Raw genomic sequence first — 19,658 nt, forward strand, 5'->3', positions numbered from 1 at the left:
TTAATTTTAAATGTTTGTAAGATATTTTATTTACTTTCTTATATTTATTATCCTAAGCAGTCTCTTGGGAAATCCAGTTTAATTTAAAAGACGATGTTTTCCCTCGAAATTGTATATGTTAAAAATTATCGATTAATTTACACAAATATGGCGTCGAAACAACTACAAAACAGTATTCTTGATTATATCGAGGTCGAGGTGTGGCGAGCGATCAAAGATCGTCGTCGGAATCCTGAAATCGTTCGTACTTTGCCACCGATTTTTGGAAGGTCTCGTAGTCCCTCTTTTTGTCATCCTGGGTTAGTAGCTTTCTCCTTTCCAGGGCTAGGTATATTAACAGTGGACAATAGCCAATGTTTACAAGCCCCACGATACCCATGACCCATTGAAACCCGATCGCCTTCACCAACTCGCCTCCCACGATTGGCCCTGGAAAAAATAGTCTTTAAACTTCTATATCCATGGTATTGTAAGTTCATATGTTTATAAATGCACTTGGTTAGAATAGTTCTAGGTGAAAGGGATGATTCTAAACTTGTAAACGGATAAACGTTTGTACTATTCCATTGAAGTTCAATTACCAAGCGAGTAAGCCAGACTGACAGCCACCTGCTGAATGGAATAAACGGGCCCATAGTCGCCATTTTGGTCCACCAGGCTGGCCAACAGCGGTACCAGAGCGGCGTCGGCTACGCCGATGCCCAAACCTATTCCCAAATGAGGGATTATCAGCTGCGACATGGTACTAGCCAAGGGAATGAAAATGGCGCTGGTGCCAACGACCAGCATGGCCAGAACCGCGATCTTGCTTCGCCCGTAGCGATAAGCGATCATGCTGAAGAAATTGGTCCCAACCAGGTACCCAACGCTGTCTGGAAGGAACACTGTTCCCAGCTGCCATTTCTGCAAAGGACATAATCGTGCGATCGATTGAAAAGTTTAGAGGATGTGTCACTTATTTCGAATAGACTTACAGTGTATGTACAGAACGCACAAAAAGGAGCACAAACCTTGGGCTTGATGCGTTTTTGCAGCCATATTGGCAAGCAGGACTCCAAGATTGCCATCGGAGACGTCGAACACCATATGGCCCCGAAGATGATGAGTATGTGAGGATCGGAGAGCAGGTGCGTCCAAGACGTTTCTTCTTTTCTAGCCTGGAAGACGTTCGCATCGTTTTCGTATTAATCACGAATAATGTACAAGGTGGATGATTTAAAAAGACAACGCAAGCCATCGAAGAACGCTCACCTCAACCTTGGTCTCGATGTCCAGTGACAAGACTTGTAGACCTGAAACGTTGATTTGAGTATCAGTATTCTGGAGCTTAAGAGTGGATTAGGTGGGTTTTCGAACAAAGAGTTCCGTACATATGGCAACGACGATGAAGCAAGACACCAGCAGGAAAGGTGCCATTTTTCCCTCGAGGTCGTACAGCACAGAACCAATCGGGTATCCCACGAGAACGCCCAACGCGATGCTTCCCAACACGAAGCCCATGATCTTCGACCTCTTGTCCTCTTCCGGGTATTGGGAGGCTACCAGCGACATCCCGGAAACTCCTATGCACGCGGAGGATATGCCTTGGACGCTTCGCGCCAGGAAGAGGATCTCGTACGTTTGTCCAAACGCGAACACTGCGAACGATTATTGCTCTCCAAGTTGGAATTTCAAGCTATTCCAATAAACATCCGATCGGAGAACATAGGAAGGAGTGAAAATCTTATTAGGAGGCCAAATATTAAGTGGTCTTTGTGATTATTTTTTCCAGAGAAAAATTTAAGACGTACCTAAAATAATCTCAAAGTTAAAAAAACTTTACGTCAGTTCTTCGCGAAAATAAATATCATCGCAGATGTTAGATCGTACGCTATCCAATAGTACGAGAACAAAATTTTAGCTTTCCGAGTATTTTCATCGGTATGCCTGGCACTCGAGGTGTCGAAGCTCTGAATTATTCAATCCAAGGTATTATTTTCACGAGAAACGTGGAAGTGACTCAGACGTCTCTCTTCCTTCGTAAAAGTTTGCGTTACGATCGAGGGCGCGAAGGATACGAAAAGACGGGAGAAGAAAAGTGCAGCTTACGCATCGCCGCCAGCAGGAGACTTAAATTCCCGAGGAACAATGGCTTGGTGTATCCCAGGGTGCCGGTTAGAGTGCCCACGGCTGGATTTAGTATTAATTGTACCAGGGCCTTCGAGCTCAGCAATAATCCCACGCGGCCGTTTTCATCGTTTGCGTCGTTCGTCGTCGAGTTTTCGTCGATGGTGCAGAGGTAATCGGGAATAATTGGCACTGAAACGCGAGGGAATCCCACCGATTGTAAGAATTAATGAAAAGTGGCTGGGGAGATTCTCTCGAGGCGGGGATGCGCCTTTATATTAAATCTTTTCCAACTCTGGGTCGAGAAAAAACTTAATCCCCTAAACATCGCGCAGACCAATTAGTGGCACGAGTAACTTTCACCATTGGCCCTTTGTCTCGCGATGTTCTCCACTTATTCAATTTCCGATCTCCGCCATGCTTGTCGCCGCAATGGCGTCATCGGCTATGGAAGCGTTACTAATATTTACCAACAACCGTGAGTAAGACATTATCCAGGAAGAGGCTCAGGTAGACCACAGCGACGAGGATCGCTCGTGAGTTTTTCACATTGTCGAACATCCTCGCTCCAAACTTCCTTACCAGCTCTCGACGGAGAAGCAGCCAATAAGCGATTACCAAGGTCTAATTGCATGCTTCCGTTCGAGTTCTCTGTTTACTTTTCCCATCAGCGAACGATGTTGGTCGCTTCGGACTAAAACACCCACGTTGGGAAAATATTTTTAACGAGCTGAGATTTTTCCACGTAATTTCAGCTGGAAAATATTTTCCTAATCGAATGAAAGTTAAACTGGATCGTATCCACCTCCGTCGCGGTTGTTTCGCGGGGACCCCCGTTCGAATTCCACACTCGATACAAGAAACAGGGATGTATATACGTGACTGGAAAGCGAGCCAGTCCTGATCGAGCTTTTATAGCGGTCGAAACGCGTTCTTGCGCAGAAGCTTTTTCAGAATCCCGGAGCTCACGGGCACCAGGGGCCCTTTCACGATCCGATGCGCTTTTCGATTTATAGCCAGTTATGGCGGCTTATCGCCGACCGCCAGCCGCTCTTGGATGTTCGTTATTTTTCACGGTGAACTCATGGCGCGGAAAAAAAGTTTCGTCGTCCATTGCGAACAATGGATCCTTAAGGGAGCGTTCTGGCTCGAACGATTGAAAAATAGCCGATTTTCTAGAATTTTTTTTTGTAGAAACAATTAGAAGTATCGAAACCTTCCTATAACGTCAAGTATCGCTAAAACTACTTATTTCTATTTTTCTCATTAACGATTATTTTTCAAAAAATATCACAACATTGGCCCGAACCATGCGTAGTTTTCGCGATAGGTTCGCGCTGCATTCGCCGTTTTCTTCTAGTAGTACATATTCAAAACAAATCAGACTTACGAATACTTAAATAAAACAATATTTCGTGGAATGTGACGCAAAGAATTTTTTTGCAGAATATCGAATACCGACGAGACGGTGCCGCTTTGACGATATTTCACGTCGAAAATTCAGTGAATTATTAATCTTCAAACGGATTTTAATTCCTCACGGAATTTTCCGCGACGACCAGGAAGTCCTGCCGGTTTCCGGTTACGGTACTGTCATCGATATTCCGTCGGAACATACACCTGTGCCCTGATTGCGAAATTACGATCGACCGTAATTCAATTTCGGAAGGGAACATGCGGAATTGGTTCTCCGTTCGCGAGTCCTTTCCTCGCACAAAGCTCTCCCACGGCGTTGCTTCGTTTTGTACTTTAATTAAGTCGACAATGGCGGACCAAGTGCATCGGGCATTTTGCGCGCGGGAAATTGAACGGGAGTTTCCGTTTCACGGTTAGATTCGTTGCTGAAATCGAGTTTCTTTCCATAACCTTGCGGTCCATTTTCAGAAAAATATCCTCGATATCTTGGACACCGAACAAGATTTTTATTAACGAAAACCGGATATCGGAAACGGTATTCGAATCCTCGGGATTCAATTATTTTTAAGTTGTGTGTTTCAAAGGTACGGAGTTCACAGGGACTAAGTGATAAAAAAAAACAATCGATCGCTCGAACCGAAAGGATTTATTTGAAGAGGGTTCACAGTTCTCTATTCGGCGCGTAACTACAACATGAACACTGGCGGATTAGAGTCTCAGAATCGCGTTATCCTCGTTACGTTGTCCTCTTCGTCCTCCTCGCGGATGGTCGCCTCCATTTGCGTCAATCTTGGGCTGACGGATCTCACGGGATACATCTCATCGTGGGATCTCCTCGCGGTCCCGTGGTTACTCTCGACGTAGACGTCTGTCTCGACGAAGTCTTTCTCGTTCTTCGTTTTCTTCTTCCTGTGGCACTTGGGGCGGGCGTACGCGGAATTCACGCTGCTCCTTTCCCCAGGGCTCGTTCTTGACTGGAAACGTTACTTCTTCAGTTCTTAACGTAACGTCCAACGTCACCCTCTCCCTAGAACGCTACTTATCTCGACAATTTTCATGAAACTTTTCTGTGCAGGAGCTTTCGCTGTCGAAATAACAAACAACGACCGTCTTACTTACGAAATACGGAACACGTATATATTTGTATCGATAGGAGAGTATACCGAAAAAGGAAGCGGGGGTTACATTACTTTCGACAAGACTGCTTTACAAAAAAGTTTCATCAGAAATGTTGTCTAAACCCTATTTATAGCAAAAATCCTTGCGTAGAATTAAATAACCAAAGTATCTGTTTGACGTAAAACATAGTTCTGCTCTAGTGTCTGCACCATCGGACAGTAGGTATTACATTAAGTAAAATGTACTCGGCCGACGTACATTAGAATCGATTTTCTACCTCAAGCAGACAAATTGGTGGGGGGCCTCGGTGGCCTTGAGCGGCCAATTCATTTCTTCCCTCCCACTGGCGCCACCACGCTCCCCAGTGGCGCCGCTAATGGCACCTAACCTCTATCGCATTTCCATTGGTAATTTACCAGAGCTTCGCGAATGGATACGCGTACCACGAAAGAAGTTTTGCGCGTAACCAATCGGAGGTCGCTGCCAAGGCTACGAGAAACAATTGACAAAAACGTGCTTCGAAAAAAGTTTGAAAAAGTCTCACGTCCGCATCCTCGATGCAGACTTGCGGTATTTTGTAAGCGTTATTCACTTCTCGCATCTCCGTGTGGAATCCGTAGTTGTTGTACCCGGGGATCCTCCTCGAGTCGGGGCTCCTCGAGTGGGTCAGGTACTTCTGGTTCGGGCTGGAGCTGCCATAGTAATTCGGGTACGCGGGCGCGACCTGCAGGTTCGTCACGCTTCCTCCAGCTGGGTGCACGTAATCGTAAAACGGACGTGTCTGCGCAACATAAAGCATTTTTCGTGCGCAACGTTTCCGGATGACAACGCTTGGTCAAATAAATACGATGAATTTCTATTTCGAGGGACGGTCTTTATTTCGTGGCAGTGCTTTAACGCCATCTCTGTAAACTTGAGTGTTCGCGCGACAGATGGCGCGAGCATGCAGATTCGAGTGGAAGGATAGTGGGGGATAGCCACTGTCCTTGAGTAGCCTCATTTAAAACAACGTAAAGATAGAAATTAATGAATATTTTAAAAGAGGACCTGACCTGTCTCATGATCGAGTTGATCCTTGGATCGTGGCCCAAATCGGTCGATCCAAATCTTTGGCCATACTCCTTCCCCCTGGCCAGGTGGGTGACCATGTAATAAGTCCTCGGTACGAGGACCCCGATGATGATCAAGTACGCCGTGGCGACGATGCCGAAGGAGACCACCATGTCCCGGCACTCTGGTTCCACCAAGATGAAACAGGTCAGCCAGATGGCCCAGGTGATCAGCAGACCGATGGAGGTCCCGAAGAAACACTTCCCTTCGCGATAATTGCGCGGCAATCGGGCGATAAAAAAGCACACCACGAACAACGTCACCAGTAGAAATATGTCGTAACCTGGAATTGTTTTTATCGATTTCTATAGTCTTATTGAAAACACCATGGGGATTTATTAAACGGGGGTCCTCGATAAATTCTACCAAGGCTTCGTTCTGGAAGCGTAAACGCAGGACGGTTTCGTTAAATGTTTTCTGCTGGGACGTGGACAAACGAGGGTTGGATTCGGGTTATTTATCCACGAGGAGGTGGAGGGAAGAAGAAAGGTGGTCAGGTCTCGCGCGGACCTGGAAAGGAGGCAAGGTTCGAGCTAACTAGGACTGAATCGAAACCAAAGGAAGGCTACAATTTACCCAGCAGAGCAATGAAGAGAAGGCTCCTCGCGACGACGGCGGAGTCTTCGTCGCTGAGGACAAAGAACATGATCGATATGGCGAACTGCACGCCAAACATGAAAAACACCATCAAGCCTTGCAGGTATCCGTTGATGTGAGCAGTGAACACTCCACCCTTGGAGAACACCAAGAAGAAGGCCCTGGATAGCATCACGGAGAAGTCGATTCCGAAGGCTAGGGTCGTCACCAGGATCTTTCTGGAGTTGAGTGCCTCTGCTCCTACGTAGTAGTCGTTGATGCAGAACGGAAGGACCGTCAGCAGCGTGAAAATGTTCGCCAGTATCAGGACGATCGTTAGCGCTGGATTCCCATCGAGGACGTCCTCCGCGATGAAGCGGTAGATAATGAAGACGGCAATCACGCCGCAGGCGAATGTGCCGCACACCACCACCGTCAGGAAAATTGGTATCCAGTTGCCCGACTTTAATAAACCCCTGTCGAGTGTATCTGTAACGAGCGGGGACATTAGTTGGTCCGTTGTTACCCAGCGTCTGGGAATCGTTTTATCGAGAAACCGTTCTTGTAGGGTTGGGGTATCGATCTACGGACCGAGGTTCTCTAATTATCCGATTATTCCTTAATGAGGACTTTCTTTTGTGTCCCTGGAAGATGGGATGCCAAAGAGGACTCTATCTCGCTCGTAGATCTCGACGAGGTCCTAAAATTTGTTGTCCTACAACTCCATTAAATTAGAATTAATTTGTCTAGTTCTTTAACGAAAAGTCATGAAAGAGGTCAAGAGACCTACATAGAAGTCAAAAGGACAAAAAGAACTTTCGTTCCTACCAAACGTTTCCCACACGTACCTCCGTCTCCAACCATCCCCCTGAATCTAAAATGTTCCCCCAGCTAAAGTAAGACAGTCCTTTTGTTGCAAACCTGTGATCACACCGCGTGCACCGAACCTCTTCTTGAAGTTCAGGCAGTCCTCGCAGTTCCTGGCGTACTTCTTCAAGCAGAGCTTGGGCATTTTGGGCACCCTGGACTCTGGCGTGACCCTAAACTTGAGATTCGCCGGCTCCACCCTGTAGGTGGCCATGTCGATCAATTCCTGCTGAGTCCTCATCGCCACGATGTACTTGATGGAGTGGAGCCTCGGCAGTATACGAAGAGCGTTGTACACGTCGGAGTTGCGGGTCTCTGGAGCTGTGTGAGGATTGAACCGCGGCAGGAGGCAGGTGGTCTCCGTTCTGCGAGGACAGTTCCGCCTCTGGAGGTCCTGGAGGACCTGCGCCAACTCGAACACAGCTTTGCCGACGCCTAGAAGGTGCGACGAGTGGATCACCGTGTTCCCTGCCGCTGCGAGGAAATCGTCCGTCGAGGACACGTCCTGAAGTAGGTCCAGGTTGAAGGGTGGCGTTCTCACCACGTAGGATCCTAGAGGTATGAGATCTGGAACATGGAGACCTTCCGTGAAGCCCTGTATTTTGAAGATTTTCCCCACCACGACTCATGCTGTTGCAATCGTTTGAAAACAATTTACCCACGTTTCGTTGCGTCACGCGCTATTTGCACAACTCGATGGCACTTTGATCATCCGAATCCTACTTAGGCCTTTCTTTCCTAAAAGGATGAGACAGGTCTAAATCTATCGGAGTTAAACCGATTTCTAGTCGAGCTGGAGAAAATCCAGTTAACGTAATCCGTTTACAAAATGAATTTTCTCGATTCGTTGCGCGGAGACGTATCGCAACGAAGCAACAAGTAACTTGCTAACGGTCACATTCTCACCGTCCACGTTGGACCCATCCAACGGCAGGACGATCCACGTCTTCCTGGGTCCTTGGAGCTTCTCACCCTTCTCGATCCACTGTCGAGCGTCGTTCCTCCCGCCGATAACAGCTATCACGGCCTCCGTGTCGCCTTCGTCCAGCTCCACATTCTTCGCGTAGTTTTTCACGCAGATGCCGGCCTCCTTGGTGGCGTCCAGGAAGAAGTTCAACGCGAATTCGGAGTCGACCAGCAACAGGTCGACGATTTCGAACCTGGTGCTGAGGTAGTGCACCATCAGGTTTAATAAAGGCTTGGTCAGGTTCTGGTCCTCGTATGTGCTGATGGGCAAGACGCTATAGTTGCGTATGGGTTCCAGGATCGCGTTGTACTCGGATGGCAACAGGATCCCCATCTCGTAGCGATCTGTGCAGTCGGAGTCCACTGCTGCTTGCAAGGATTGCTTGAACACCGTCATCTCGTCGTGGCAGGTGTCGAAGACCTTCAAGCCTGGACAGAGGATCTCGCGATGAAGGAAAGTGCCAGGAAACTGTTAACATTGCTAGAGTTGTCTATTGGCCCACTGCAATCTCAGCTCACCTAGCGAAAGACCAGGGATGAACTCGTACTTATTCAGAGCGTGCGCCACGTAAAAGGCCGTGGTGATTTCTTGGAGACCCTTGGCAGACGTGACGTTGCAGTAGGGTCCATGGTTGATGTCCAGGAACACTGGAATTAATATTACAAACCGAAATCATGTATTTAGGAGCTGGTCCCCGGTTACTAGACTGCGGATTTTATGCATTTGCGATGCAAGATAATACAGGGTGTTCCGTAACTGATGGTACCAGCGAGTAGCGGATGATTCTACGGAAAATTTTTTCGTATCGGGCTTTATTTTCCAACATACATAAAATTCGCAGTCTACCGATTTCAAATCGAGCGAAGCACTGTACACAGTAGACTAAGAAAGCAGAGTACAAGGAGGACGCTGTCTTAATTTTCATCCTAATATTTCTTAGATCACTCTGTACAGCGTGCATCACGCAATATCCCGATGAAATAAAGTCCCCTTTACAAATAGCCTATCGAGGCTATACAAAAATTCATTCATCCCTAATTCATCCCGGTACCATCTTGTTCTACCTTTCACAAAAAAAAAAAAACACCCAGCCCACCCTAAATTGCGCGACACACCGCCTTAAGAATATCCTGCCCTTACGGGACAGCACAGCATCGCCAGGGGTCTCGATCATACTGCGATTCCTGGAGCACATGGCTCGATCCTCCAGCGACAGCCCCAGCCGAAGAAGAGTCAGCAGGATCGTGACCTTGGCCAACATCCTCGTCATCGACACAGGTGGACCTTCAAAAGAACACGACCGTGCCCGTGTCACTGGCTGAGCAAAGTCTCGAGTAGGTTCCCGTCATTGTCTACTGTTTAATCGATATCCCATCGAAGGGGAAGCCCCTGCCGGTCGAGTCACTCAGTCAAACGACTTCCTGGGCGTCAGTCCGAGATGTTCTCCTCGAGAAGAGGACCCATCGTTCCACCAATTCCCCAGAGATCCTCGGGATCGTTCGGCAGGAGATCGACGCTCGAGAACGACGCTGGAACACGCAGGACGAGCTGCTTATCGCGATGGGTATCCTTCGTGGAAACGTAATCCTCCCAGTAGCGCATTAACCACGACGGGATCCATCAAATCGCGTGACGAGACCCACTGTTGGTCCAACAGTCCACCTGGAACACGTTCTCCTCCCGTGTGTTTACGACTATCGACGCCAGCATTTCACATTAATGCCAACCTGTACTCCAGCAAACCCGGGCCCAATCTCTGACGATCCACTTAAGCGTTTCCTGCTAGACCTACACTCCTAACCTATTGGATTGGACGCGGGGCTCCGGAGGTGTCCCGTTTGCCGCTTCCACACGCACTTTACTCCTCGAATCACCATTATCGATTCGCTTAGTCAACGCTGAAGCCTCCGACACTCGTGGGTCGCTCGACTTCTGTTGGATGGGCCTCTAGATTCGTCCCATTTCAAACTCTAGCCCATCGGTTCTCCCAATCGATAAGCGTCGACTCTCCTTGCATTTAGTAAAGATCTACCCGAGAATCCAGGTCTCCTTATGTCTCGAATCCTTTTTCTGACCTCCTCTCATCCGAAACTCTGGTCCACGCGTTCTCCATCCACCGCTAAAGTCTCGACTCTGATTACAAGTAACCATCCAAGTCTTCGCCAGGTCTCCACCAGGTCCTTTCCCTCGATTCTCTAGCCTCCTCTCGATGACTCATCCAACATCCACTTTGTTTACATATAGGTGTCTAGCAACGGCACTGCCTCGCCCAGGCCTTCCTTAACCCAACTCTCCGAGACTCCAGCCTCTGCTTCCCCAGTTGAATTCCTAGCCGTTGTTTGTTCGTCCAAAGCTGCTATGCCTGGTTCTAGGGGTCGACTGAACGACGTTACGTTTTCGGCGACGCAACGAGGCGTAACTTTGATGACCGCGTCGAAGGGAGCAGCTGGCGCACTGCACACGGCAGTGACCACCGCGGAAGCCATACTTCTTGGCATCCCCCCTTTTTTAAACTTATTACGCGTTCAGTCACGTTGTGTGTTCCGCAGCCATTTAAGTCGCGCACATGCGATCTAATTGACAGCCGGGGTTTTTTCGTGACTGGCGGATAGGATCGTCACGGCCGGGGAACCCCACCATCGTTCGATGATCGAAGGCGACAGCGAGATTCCTCGAAAGAGTTAACCCAGTTCGATGTTCCATTTCATCTAAATCGATGACTTGGGCGAATCACGCTATTACGAAACCTCCTCGTTTTCCACTTGCTTTCTCGATTTTCTTTTTTCTTTTTTTTCAAGAGGCACGAGGAGAGGTTACGGGGGTTGTTTTTGCCAGTCGTTCGAATTGCAGGCGCTTTCCGCGAGATTGAACTGTTTGGGAGGACGCTGAGGATGTGGTTTTTTTCAGGGAACTTGAAATTTAGGAGACAGGGCTGTTCGATGGTGATCGATGTAAGGTTGAGGGACGGGGTTAGAGGTGGGGGAGGGTTTTTCTGGAGGACCTCTGGTTGGATTATTATTATTATTATTATTATTATTATTATTATTACTATTATTATAAGAAGACAAGTGAAAATGGTGGTTGATAGGAAGCATTTGCAGAGTCGGGTATTATCGGAAACTGGTAGATTATCTCGCAGCTTAGTCGACGACCAAGGCCCCTATTCGCGACGAGGGAAAAGTAGGTGAAGCGACAATGTCTTGCCCGCTCTTAATTATCAGATTATGAGCAACCATAATCGAAGGTGACAGGGTACAAGGTTCCTAATCTAAAAAAAGAACGACCTACTTCGGAGACTCAAACTTCCCCTTCGCGAGCTGTTTCATTTAGCGGCAGGTTTATTTTAGTGGTAAAAATCAAAAAATCGTTCAAAATCAAACAAATACTTTTCGTAAGATCTTTTTTTTTTTAAATACACATTCTACACGCTTTCGACTATAATAAGATAATACGATTAAATTAAGTTGGTTTTTCGCACGAGAATCTTGAAAAGTACCCAGTGGCAGTGAACGCGTCAGATGATAATTTTCATTCGTACGAGACGCTAGTCGGAGGCTGGCTCGCGAACCAGTCGCGGTATTCCAGGACACCGAGTATCGACTAGGCGCGTGCACGAAGCTATAGAGGGCCCGGTACACGAGGAACCTCTCTCCTGAATTGTTCATTTATTAGCGTAGTTACGGTTTAAAATCTAGAACAAACTACGAGGACAGCGGGCGCGGGGGTCGACGTCTATAAATTCGGTCCTAGACTTCCAAACTTGAGATTCCGTGCGCGGCGAGCATCAGCCACGAGGAGGTTGTCCTGGGACGGCTTCGATCCGTCCGACTGGTTGCGCGACCAAGGCGCCGATCCATACCATCTTAAGTTCTCGTTGCGTAAATAATCCACCGATTACAGTCATCCGCGGTCATCTCCCGCGCCATTCCACCAGAAAAACGAAACGCTTTTTTCCCGGTTCACCCATGTCGCGCGTAAAACCAGCCGAAGGACGAAGGTCGCTAGGTATACGCTAGGAATTAGTATGAAAAGGTGTTTCGAAAGGTTACGGCTGTAAGATTTTTCTTTCGATAACAAGTAGCCGACACTCGAATTATCTTTCGCGCTCCAAGGGAAGATTGGATAGGATTCGTAAAATAACGTTGACAAACGAATTACGTAGTTTCCAATTGTTTTGAAATGTCATTTTAGAAATCTTGGCGAATCGTATTCTGGAGACCAGACGTAATCAGTTTTATTGTTTACAAGCGTCGCGGTGATTTCTCAATGCACGAGTCGATAAGGACGGTGCATCTGTTCGAGTCTTCGATTTTTCCTTCGACGAATTATCGTGAATGCTCGTGTCAAGGACGCCCCATGACGCAACTGTGCACAGTGGCGAAAGTTTCCGTGTAGAGCAAACGGCAAATCGCCGCGTTATTGTCGAACGACATCTCGCCCACTTTGAACTCCGGATTCACCGCGACCTGAAAACGTAAATATCGTTCGATTATCGTTTCCCTCCTATGGTATCGCGATCGCCAAGGCTTCCCAACCGGGTTTATGGACCGGGGCCGTTCCAATCGCGATCCTTCCACCCATTGGTGCAACCAAAATCTTCAAATACATGGTCCGTATTTGTAAACAACAGTTATCATTTTTCCATAATGGCAGGTACGAGTGTCTCGTCATTTCCAATGGAACATCGATGTTTTTAATACGATTTTCTATTGGAAAGAATTTTTTAAGTGTTTCTTGTACGTGTGGAATTTCATGGATTTTAATATGTTTAGGTATAGAAATGAATTTCTATATCTTTCACGCCTGTCCAGTAATAAAAGTAAACGGAAATAATGCGTCTCGACGTCCACGAAACATCCATAGAATTTCAACGGAAGCTTTCATCTCGCGGAACACTGGCGCGTGCAGTCGTTGCACGAGAACGCGCCACGGTCAGAGGTTTAATAAAGGGTAGCATAAACACCGGTGGTACCTTGAAGGTGTACTGTCCAGGCTGAAGCTCGGATATGTCCACCCACTGGCAATCGATATTGTACTTGTACACGTCGCTGCAGTTCACAGAAATTCCTTGGTCACCGTAATTGGCGCATTTGTACCTGAAATCGTGTACCGTGCGCGGTTTAATTGGCACGCCAATTACACGCGTCGCGGGAGACTCGCGGGAGGGGATAAAAAAAAAAATGTCATTGGGAACCCTTCGTCTCGCGTCGACAAGCCAAACGATATTCGGTAACGAGGCTGATCGCGTTCGGTTCCAATTCCGATCCGTGAATATATCGAGGTTTATTACGATGCACTTTGAAGTTTATTATGTAAAATTTGTACTGGGAAATATCGGAAAGTGTGATCTCGTCTACTTTTTCAAGAAAAATGTGCGAATACGTATTTTTATTTAATGATGAATTCTGAAAGTTAGTGTCGAAGAAAATGAATTTGAAACTGGTCCAGGAGGAAAGAGTTTTTCGTTAAAGCATATAAATTACGATCGCATTAATTAGGTTTACCTCTGTTCGACCCCGGGCAAGCATTGATTATCCTCCAGGCAGAAAGACGCCTTGTGGCCCTCCGCGAGTCTGGTTCCGTTCGCATCGAGGACGTCGAACGTTGCAAACACCTCCATCGAGTGGTAATGCCTGTGGTTAACAGCACGCATAGAATGGATTTTCATAAAACTTCCATTTCTGGAAGTTTCTTGGTTAATCCTATCTTGGGGATTCGAGCATCAAAGCCAAGAGGGTTTGGGAGAAGCATTAACCAGATATCATTTCCAAGAACACGGCTGTTCTGCAAAGCTGCCGTTGATAAAATCGGGGCCAGGCTGCGCCAAACAGCTTGGAAACTCGACTGGACCGATATTACTTCCCTTCCTTTCTTCCCCGTGAGAGAGTTTTATATAAAACGCAACGAGAGATAGCGAGAACTGCGCGAAATTTAAAGTTTCACGGGATTCCTCGAAAGAATTAGCCGAAACACGAGCAGCCAAGCTGTCGCAACTCGGTGAACGAAACAGGAGAACGTTCTCATCAACTTTCCTTCGTTACACGTTTTCACGTGGTACGATTACGACGATAACCTAGCCGCTGGCTACGAAATCACAACCTCGAGGAGCAGATATCGATTGAAATCGTAAACCATGCTATCGATTGGTACAGGATTGGATACCACTTACACTTTACGTTCCTGTAGGGGTGCTTGAAAATAATAGGTAGAATTATATAATCGGAAACTGGAGCTTCGACCTAGCCACGGTTACGTAACCCACCCTCTGCACGGTGCATCAGGGAGATCGTAGCAGTGGACAGATAAAAATAAAACAAACTTAACTTACGAAGACTTCGAGTCGTTAAGACAATATTAACGCAACACAACTTAATAACACGATATTAACAATTCTTGCGTTTGGATAATCCTCTATGGGACGAATTTTTTTATTCGAACTACTTGCAAGACAATATTGTTATTGGTGTCTAGACCGGCTATCACTCACATGTGACACATGTGCCATTCCCAGAGGTGTTTAGGAACAGAGGGTCGAAAGTCGGCGGTTCCCGCGTTCAGGATCCTCGCGGTAAAACGAAGCAGTCGTCGCGTCTCCAGGTGCCAGTTCTCCGACTCCTTTTGCACTTTGTACGCCTGGGAGGCGACGCAATTCTCCTCCATGGCGCACTGCAGCCAATAGAGTTGCCTGTCCTCCAGGTGAGCGGTGCGCATCAACTCCAGGTGGTCGAACACCAGGTCTGGCATCTCCCGGTGGCAGACCACGCTGGCCACGTTCTCGACGAGTCCTGTTGCCAGCAATTGTCGTAACTGAAATTCAAGTGATTGTGAAACTTCGCAGTTCGTAACATCTCTTTCACCTGGACAGTCCATAGTCCTGTCGTGCAGACACTGGCTCAGGCTGTCTTCGTCACCGCGACACTGGACCCCGCTGACAGCCATTGGTATCTTCAAGCCCCCGAAAAAGTTCGTCTGGACTGCATCGGAGGCGTAACCAAGGCTCAACTGACGACAGACCACCCCCGCCTCGAACAGAGTCCATCCGTCCCCGCATACGACACCCCAATCTGAAATTACTCGCTAGATAAAACACGTGTAAAACAAGATGTTTCGCTTGGAAATTCAAGATAAGTACCAGAGTTCCCTAATTTGACCTCGACCCTGCCTTCGGAGTGGACGCGACCCCCGACCAGCCTTATCGCCACTCCCTGTTGATGGATATCGTTGATCCTCGACTTCTGCGGCTTCCTCCTGGGCTTCGTTCGTGTCGCCGTCTCCCCCTCCTCGTCCTGTTCACCGTGGCCGCAAATTACACCAGCCGCCTCGCTGCTCTCGCAGTCGGTGGCGCCCCATCCGTCGAACCTGCACTTGGACAGCTCCTCCTCGCTGCCGTCGCAGTATACGTTGTCCATCCAGTATCTTCCTGGAATAATTTTTTTCAACGAATCAGGACCCCCCGTCGCCTATACAGCCAGTGACGGGGCACGAACAGGTCCCGGGGTCTTTCGAAAACGAGGCTGGAGGGCTGGGAAGATTACTCCTTGGAGGAGTCGAAGTTGGGAGGATTTAAGCCAAGATTACTCGGATTCTTAGGGGGCATGGATCTCTACAATAGGATGTTTGGATCTCTTCCACACCATAGCACTGATATTCTCAGCTAGATTGCTTGGATCTTTTCTACGCCATAGCACCGAGATTCCCAGCTAGAATACTTGGATCTCCATACTAGAATGCTTGGATATCCCCGCTACATAGCTTTGGTGTTCCCCTCTAAAATCCCAAAGAACCCACAAACAACAAAGCGATGACTCAAACACTCCCTAATTCAACCGCCCTACATCGTGTTCAACAAGGAATGATTCAAGAGCATTCTTCGCAGCCTCCCTCGCTAGAGGTTCTCAACGTTTATACTTAATCGACAGAGTGTTCCTCCTATTCGTTAGGTTGGTAGAGCCAACAGGGGGCAAGTATTGACCGGAACGACGAGACAATATTATCTCACTTCTGGCCTGGCCGAAGTGACCGTTCGCCGTCGGTTTAATTGCACCGTCGAAGCCTAATTGCCTGCAAACCACATTGGCCTCCAAGTAATCCCATTCGTCGTCGCACACGCCGCCCCATTTCCCGTCGTGAAGTATTTCCACGTTTCCTGCGCACCAATCGAATCATCCCCTTACAGTTTTCCGGTTACCCCTAACCGGTGGCAAAGGTTTACGGAAATTGCACGGTGCAATTCCGTGGCGCTTGCGCGACATTCGAAGCGAATCGAACCGGGCGAAGGGTTCTCGACCTTCGCAAGGTCGTGGCACAATTCAGACGGAGGCTCTCGGGCTGTTTGAGGTTATGGCGTAATATGGGGAAATTGAATTTCTTACTTAATTAGTATGCAAATTGGCACGTTAAATTAAATATTAGGGATGCGGATGTCGTAGATTATAGGATAACAGTTTCCAGGCTGATGTAGACGCTTTTAGATAATAGTTTTCTAAAATTTGTCTAAATTAAATGTCAGGTTTCGTGTTTAAAAATAAATTGTTATTATAAACATATACATGTGTAAAGTCAGTTCATGCATGTATATATCCATAATGGATCATTTATTCGAAAGCATCAAATCTATCATTTAATTTGGGCAAACAACTTCAACAAGTCGAAACGATTGCCGGCTGGTAATAGAGTTACTGTTTTATTAGAGAGTAAACCACGCGGAAATAAAGTGCTGCGTAAGATTAAGCGCGAACATTTAGCAGCCTGGAAAATGTTGGGCGGGCGGGAGGCAAAACTGCAGAAACAGCATAAGGTTGAAGAGCGAATGGAATGTAATACGCCCGTTGGAGGGCAATAAAAATTGACACGCGAACGTCTGGGACGGATTCTATCCTGTTTTATGGTCCAATTCGACGATGACCGTCCCATCTCATGACTCGCGGTGCTGTGCCTACGTGACGTTTACTACGCTGACACATAGTCGTTGACATAAATCATCCTCTGAGTTGACCCCTTTTTAATCGTCATTGCACAACGAACAACCGAGGAACGACGGATAAAACCGCAACGTTTCACGTAACTCGCGTTTCCACGCACAGAGATTTATAGACGGTGTCCCGATAACTGTGCTACAACCGCAAACGGCCAGATAAAAGATTGAACATGTGGCGTAAAACTGCTGGGTCGCCCTTTAAATAGAGCTTGGGAGAATTTAGCGAATTCGAAAAGTAATTAACACTGTTTAGAAGGGGGATGAAACAAGTCAAAGAAGTATTCAATGTTTTTCGTGATTCCTTTTACAGAAAAGGATTTCCTTAATTTTTGTCGAACATAATATTCTAACGATTAAAAAACCCTTTCTTTAATCTTTCTGTGTAAAATCAAATATCCCAAGAAACACTTAATGCTTGGCCCCCTAATTTGGTTTTCCTCTTAATCGAAATAATTGTCGTTAATTGCACGATTACTGGGACACCCCGTACGGTTCACGTTTGCCACACGATGCTTTTATTTGGTCACCTGTCGTAATTCGCGCGCAAGGCGTCACGGAGAGGACTCCTCGTCAAAGCGGGAGTTTCGAATTTCGAACCTCGTGTCACGTTTGATTTCAAATTAAAAAAAAAAAAAAACTCGTATTTCTTCTATAAATCGCGCCAGAGAGACATTTTTTCGACGTCCACCGCTAACACCAAAAGTGTTACCAAAACATTTTGAACCTCGTCTGGCTTTTATTTTATACATTATTATTATAAATACATATAAAAGAATGATTATTTTATATATTCACCCGTCGAATAAAAGAACTCCCCTCGTGTAATAACACTTCCGTTTTGTCTTACCTTCGTAGCTATGCTCGCTACCCACCAGCTTAATCGCGCCATCTTGTTTCTTCAGCTTGCGGAAGTCCTTCTTCAGCTTCTTCACGATCCTCGCCTTCTTCTCCCGTATTTTGTCCCAGGTGGTGTTGGTGCCGTTGCAAACGTCCAATAACATCGACGTTACGATTAAACTGAACAGAACCAGCTTCCACTTCATCCCCAGACTCATTTTTCTTTTCAAATAGACGGTTATACCATATTCTTAGCTTGGACCTGATGGAACTACGCCATCGTCCTTTCTCTTTTTTCGATAATCGCAGGGACGAGATCGATGACTAATCGATGGCGGTATTTAAATCACGGCACGTGTATTTCGTTTAATGCTCCACGGGCTACTGATGCGTGTGCCGCGTCGATCACGCGATACATTTGCTCTGGTCGCCAGAACACATGGCGAATCGCTTTTTCTAGCCTCCCTTCCATCTTCTTTGCGTTACGTGGCCCCGAAGATGCGGATGATTCGACGATTGCATACGATGCGCCAGACGCTGTTAGGGATCTGTTTCTCATCTTTCTATTTTTTTTTTTTTTTTTTAAACAGCTTCTTACCATTAGATTCTCGAAACCTCTTGCTCGGATCGACTACGTATTTGTACAAGAAAATCCACTCCAAGATTAGAAAATGTTATGAAAATGTGAAGTTGATATTATCCTCTTCAGTCATTGCCTGACTATTATGGAAAACACTTCGTTCGCATCGAAAAGTTATTCACGTCATTTCTCATACGAATTCGGATTCTGCCCTCGATTAATCCCAATTAACGAGACTTTATACTCCCAGTAATACCCAAATCGATTTCTGGTTTAATTCGAATCCATAGCCCACCCAATCGGTCAGCATCGATTATACTTTTATCCCCGTTAATCCAGGTTTCCAAATAGACAAACCACCGTGGTATTTCCGTCGCGTCCAGCAACGGAGAATTCATCGAGACTCCTACACTCGCATGATAAGGGCAGTCGGTAAAAAATATTTTTCGGTCTCGGTATAAACGATCGGTTCGACGATTGTGCAACCACGAACGATACGAGCCGGTGTATCGAGTAACGAGAACCACGTTCCGCAGGCCGCAGAGGCTTTCTAAGCTGCGGATCTTTTTCTCCAGATCGAATTGCCTTTCGTTCGTCCTGCTGACTGACGACACTCGAGCTCCGGACGAATATTCGAAAACGTTTGACGGGTGTCTGTGCATTCGTGGCAAGTGAAAATTGGGGAAAACATATTTTTTTATCGTGAGCAAGGTAGACGCGCAGAAAATTCCATCTATTTTTTCCCTTCGATGAAGAAGAATTTCCTCGATGTATGTCTGCTGAACGCGACTTTTTCGCCGTTTCTCGCTCGATCGTGACCTCACCGCCATCAGCCAGAGGAGGACGCGGCAAAAAATGCTCATAATTCGAGTAACAGGCCGCTTTTGACACGGTTCGTTTCGTGGCGCAACCGCGACGAACACGGTGAACCAATTATCGTGAGCTATTAGCGAAAATGGCCCACGGCGAAATTCTTGACATACTTTCGATACGAGGCGCGTCGTCGAGAGTTTTTGGGGGTACGAGGGAGCGTTCCCCTCGATCCGAACTGTATTTCGTTTTATGACGTTTCGAACTTCCGGTAAAGTTGACAAAAGTTTGCC

General features: G+C 47.0%; 3 protein-coding genes across 8 annotated transcripts; all 3 read right to left on the bottom strand.

The window, feature by feature from the left end:
* LOC128874865 (synaptic vesicular amine transporter) lies at positions 1-2,979 on the bottom strand. The gene is made up of 7 exons (XM_054119983.1): positions 2,577-2,979; positions 2,089-2,298; positions 1,371-1,637; positions 1,252-1,292; positions 1,011-1,157; positions 582-903; positions 1-429 (listed from the first exon to the last, which is right to left on the bottom strand). The coding sequence occupies exons 1-7, from the start codon at positions 2,665-2,667 to the stop codon at positions 212-214; spliced, it is 1,296 nt and encodes a 431-aa protein (XP_053975958.1). The 5' UTR covers positions 2,668-2,979; the 3' UTR covers positions 1-211.
* Positions 2,980-4,149: 1,170 nt separating this feature from the next.
* On the bottom strand, positions 4,150-12,232 carry LOC128874957 (protein bride of sevenless). Of its 3 annotated transcripts, XM_054120168.1 has the most exons (9): positions 9,889-12,232; positions 9,302-9,823; positions 8,680-8,808; positions 8,101-8,589; positions 7,249-7,761; positions 6,328-6,816; positions 5,694-6,034; positions 5,186-5,422; positions 4,150-4,496 (listed from the first exon to the last, which is right to left on the bottom strand). In XM_054120168.1, exons 2-9 carry the CDS (start codon positions 9,429-9,431, stop codon positions 4,239-4,241), a joined length of 2,586 nt encoding a protein of 861 aa, XP_053976143.1. In that variant the 5' UTR covers positions 9,432-9,823; positions 9,889-12,232; the 3' UTR covers positions 4,150-4,238. The 3 variants fall into 3 exon arrangements, with proteins under 3 accessions (XP_053976143.1, XP_053976145.1, XP_053976144.1); XM_054120170.1 differs by having other exon boundaries at positions 4,150-4,491; positions 5,234-5,422; positions 9,302-12,232; XM_054120169.1 differs by having other exon boundaries at positions 5,234-5,422; positions 9,302-12,232.
* A 138-nt stretch (positions 12,233-12,370) lies between these two features.
* LOC128874959 (lysyl oxidase homolog 3B) lies at positions 12,371-18,767 on the bottom strand. 4 transcript variants are annotated; one of them, XM_054120172.1, is made up of 8 exons: positions 17,986-18,757; positions 16,161-16,307; positions 15,294-15,581; positions 15,019-15,225; positions 14,649-14,946; positions 13,666-13,794; positions 13,134-13,257; positions 12,371-12,627 (listed from the first exon to the last, which is right to left on the bottom strand). In XM_054120172.1, the coding sequence occupies exons 1-8, from the start codon at positions 18,191-18,193 to the stop codon at positions 12,505-12,507; spliced, it is 1,524 nt and encodes a 507-aa protein (XP_053976147.1). In that variant the 5' UTR covers positions 18,194-18,757; the 3' UTR covers positions 12,371-12,504. The 4 variants fall into 4 exon arrangements, with proteins under 4 accessions (XP_053976147.1, XP_053976146.1, XP_053976148.1 ...); XM_054120171.1 differs by having other exon boundaries at positions 14,649-15,225; positions 17,986-18,764; XM_054120173.1 differs by lacking the exon at positions 16,161-16,307 and having other exon boundaries at positions 14,649-15,225; positions 17,986-18,767.
* Between the last annotated feature and the right edge of the window lie 891 nt (positions 18,768-19,658).

The sequence above is a fragment of the Hylaeus volcanicus genome, chromosome 4 (genome assembly GCF_026283585.1).
Source record: "Hylaeus volcanicus isolate JK05 chromosome 4, UHH_iyHylVolc1.0_haploid, whole genome shotgun sequence".
Lineage (NCBI taxonomy): Eukaryota > Metazoa > Arthropoda > Insecta > Hymenoptera > Colletidae > Hylaeus > Hylaeus volcanicus.

Bases quoted from the DNA above. Each gene is read 5' to 3' on its own strand.
- LOC128874865 (XM_054119983.1), bottom strand. From the start codon at position 2,667: ATGTTCGACAATGTGAAAAACTCACGAGCGATCCTCGTCGCTGTGGTC. The intron at 1,158-1,251 runs GTGAGCGTTCTT...AACGTCTTCCAG, and splicing joins ACATCGAGACCAAGGTTGAG to GCTAGAAAAGAAGAAACGTC. The intron at 904-1,010 runs GTTTGTGCTCCT...TGTCCTTTGCAG, and splicing joins AAAAACGCATCAAGCCCAAG to AAATGGCAGCTGGGAACAGT.
- LOC128874959 (XM_054120171.1), bottom strand. From the start codon at position 18,193: ATGAGTCTGGGGATGAAGTGGAAGCTGGTTCTGTTCAGTTTAATCGTA. The intron at 15,226-15,293 runs GTACTTATCTTG...GAGTAATTTCAG, and splicing joins GGTCAAATTAGGGAACTCTG to ATTGGGGTGTCGTATGCGGG. The intron at 13,258-13,665 runs GTAAACCTAATT...ACACGATTTCAG, and splicing joins TTGCCCGGGGTCGAACAGAG to GTACAAATGCGCCAATTACG.
- LOC128874957 (XM_054120168.1), bottom strand. From the start codon at position 9,431: ATGACGAGGATGTTGGCCAAGGTCACGATCCTGCTGACTCTTCTTCGG. The intron at 8,590-8,679 runs GTGAGCTGAGAT...TCCTCTGTCCAG, and splicing joins CATCCCTGGTCTTTCGCTAG to GCTTGAAGGTCTTCGACACC. The intron at 6,035-6,327 runs GTAAATTGTAGC...AAACAATTCCAG, and splicing joins TCTCTTCATTGCTCTGCTGG to GTTACGACATATTTCTACTG.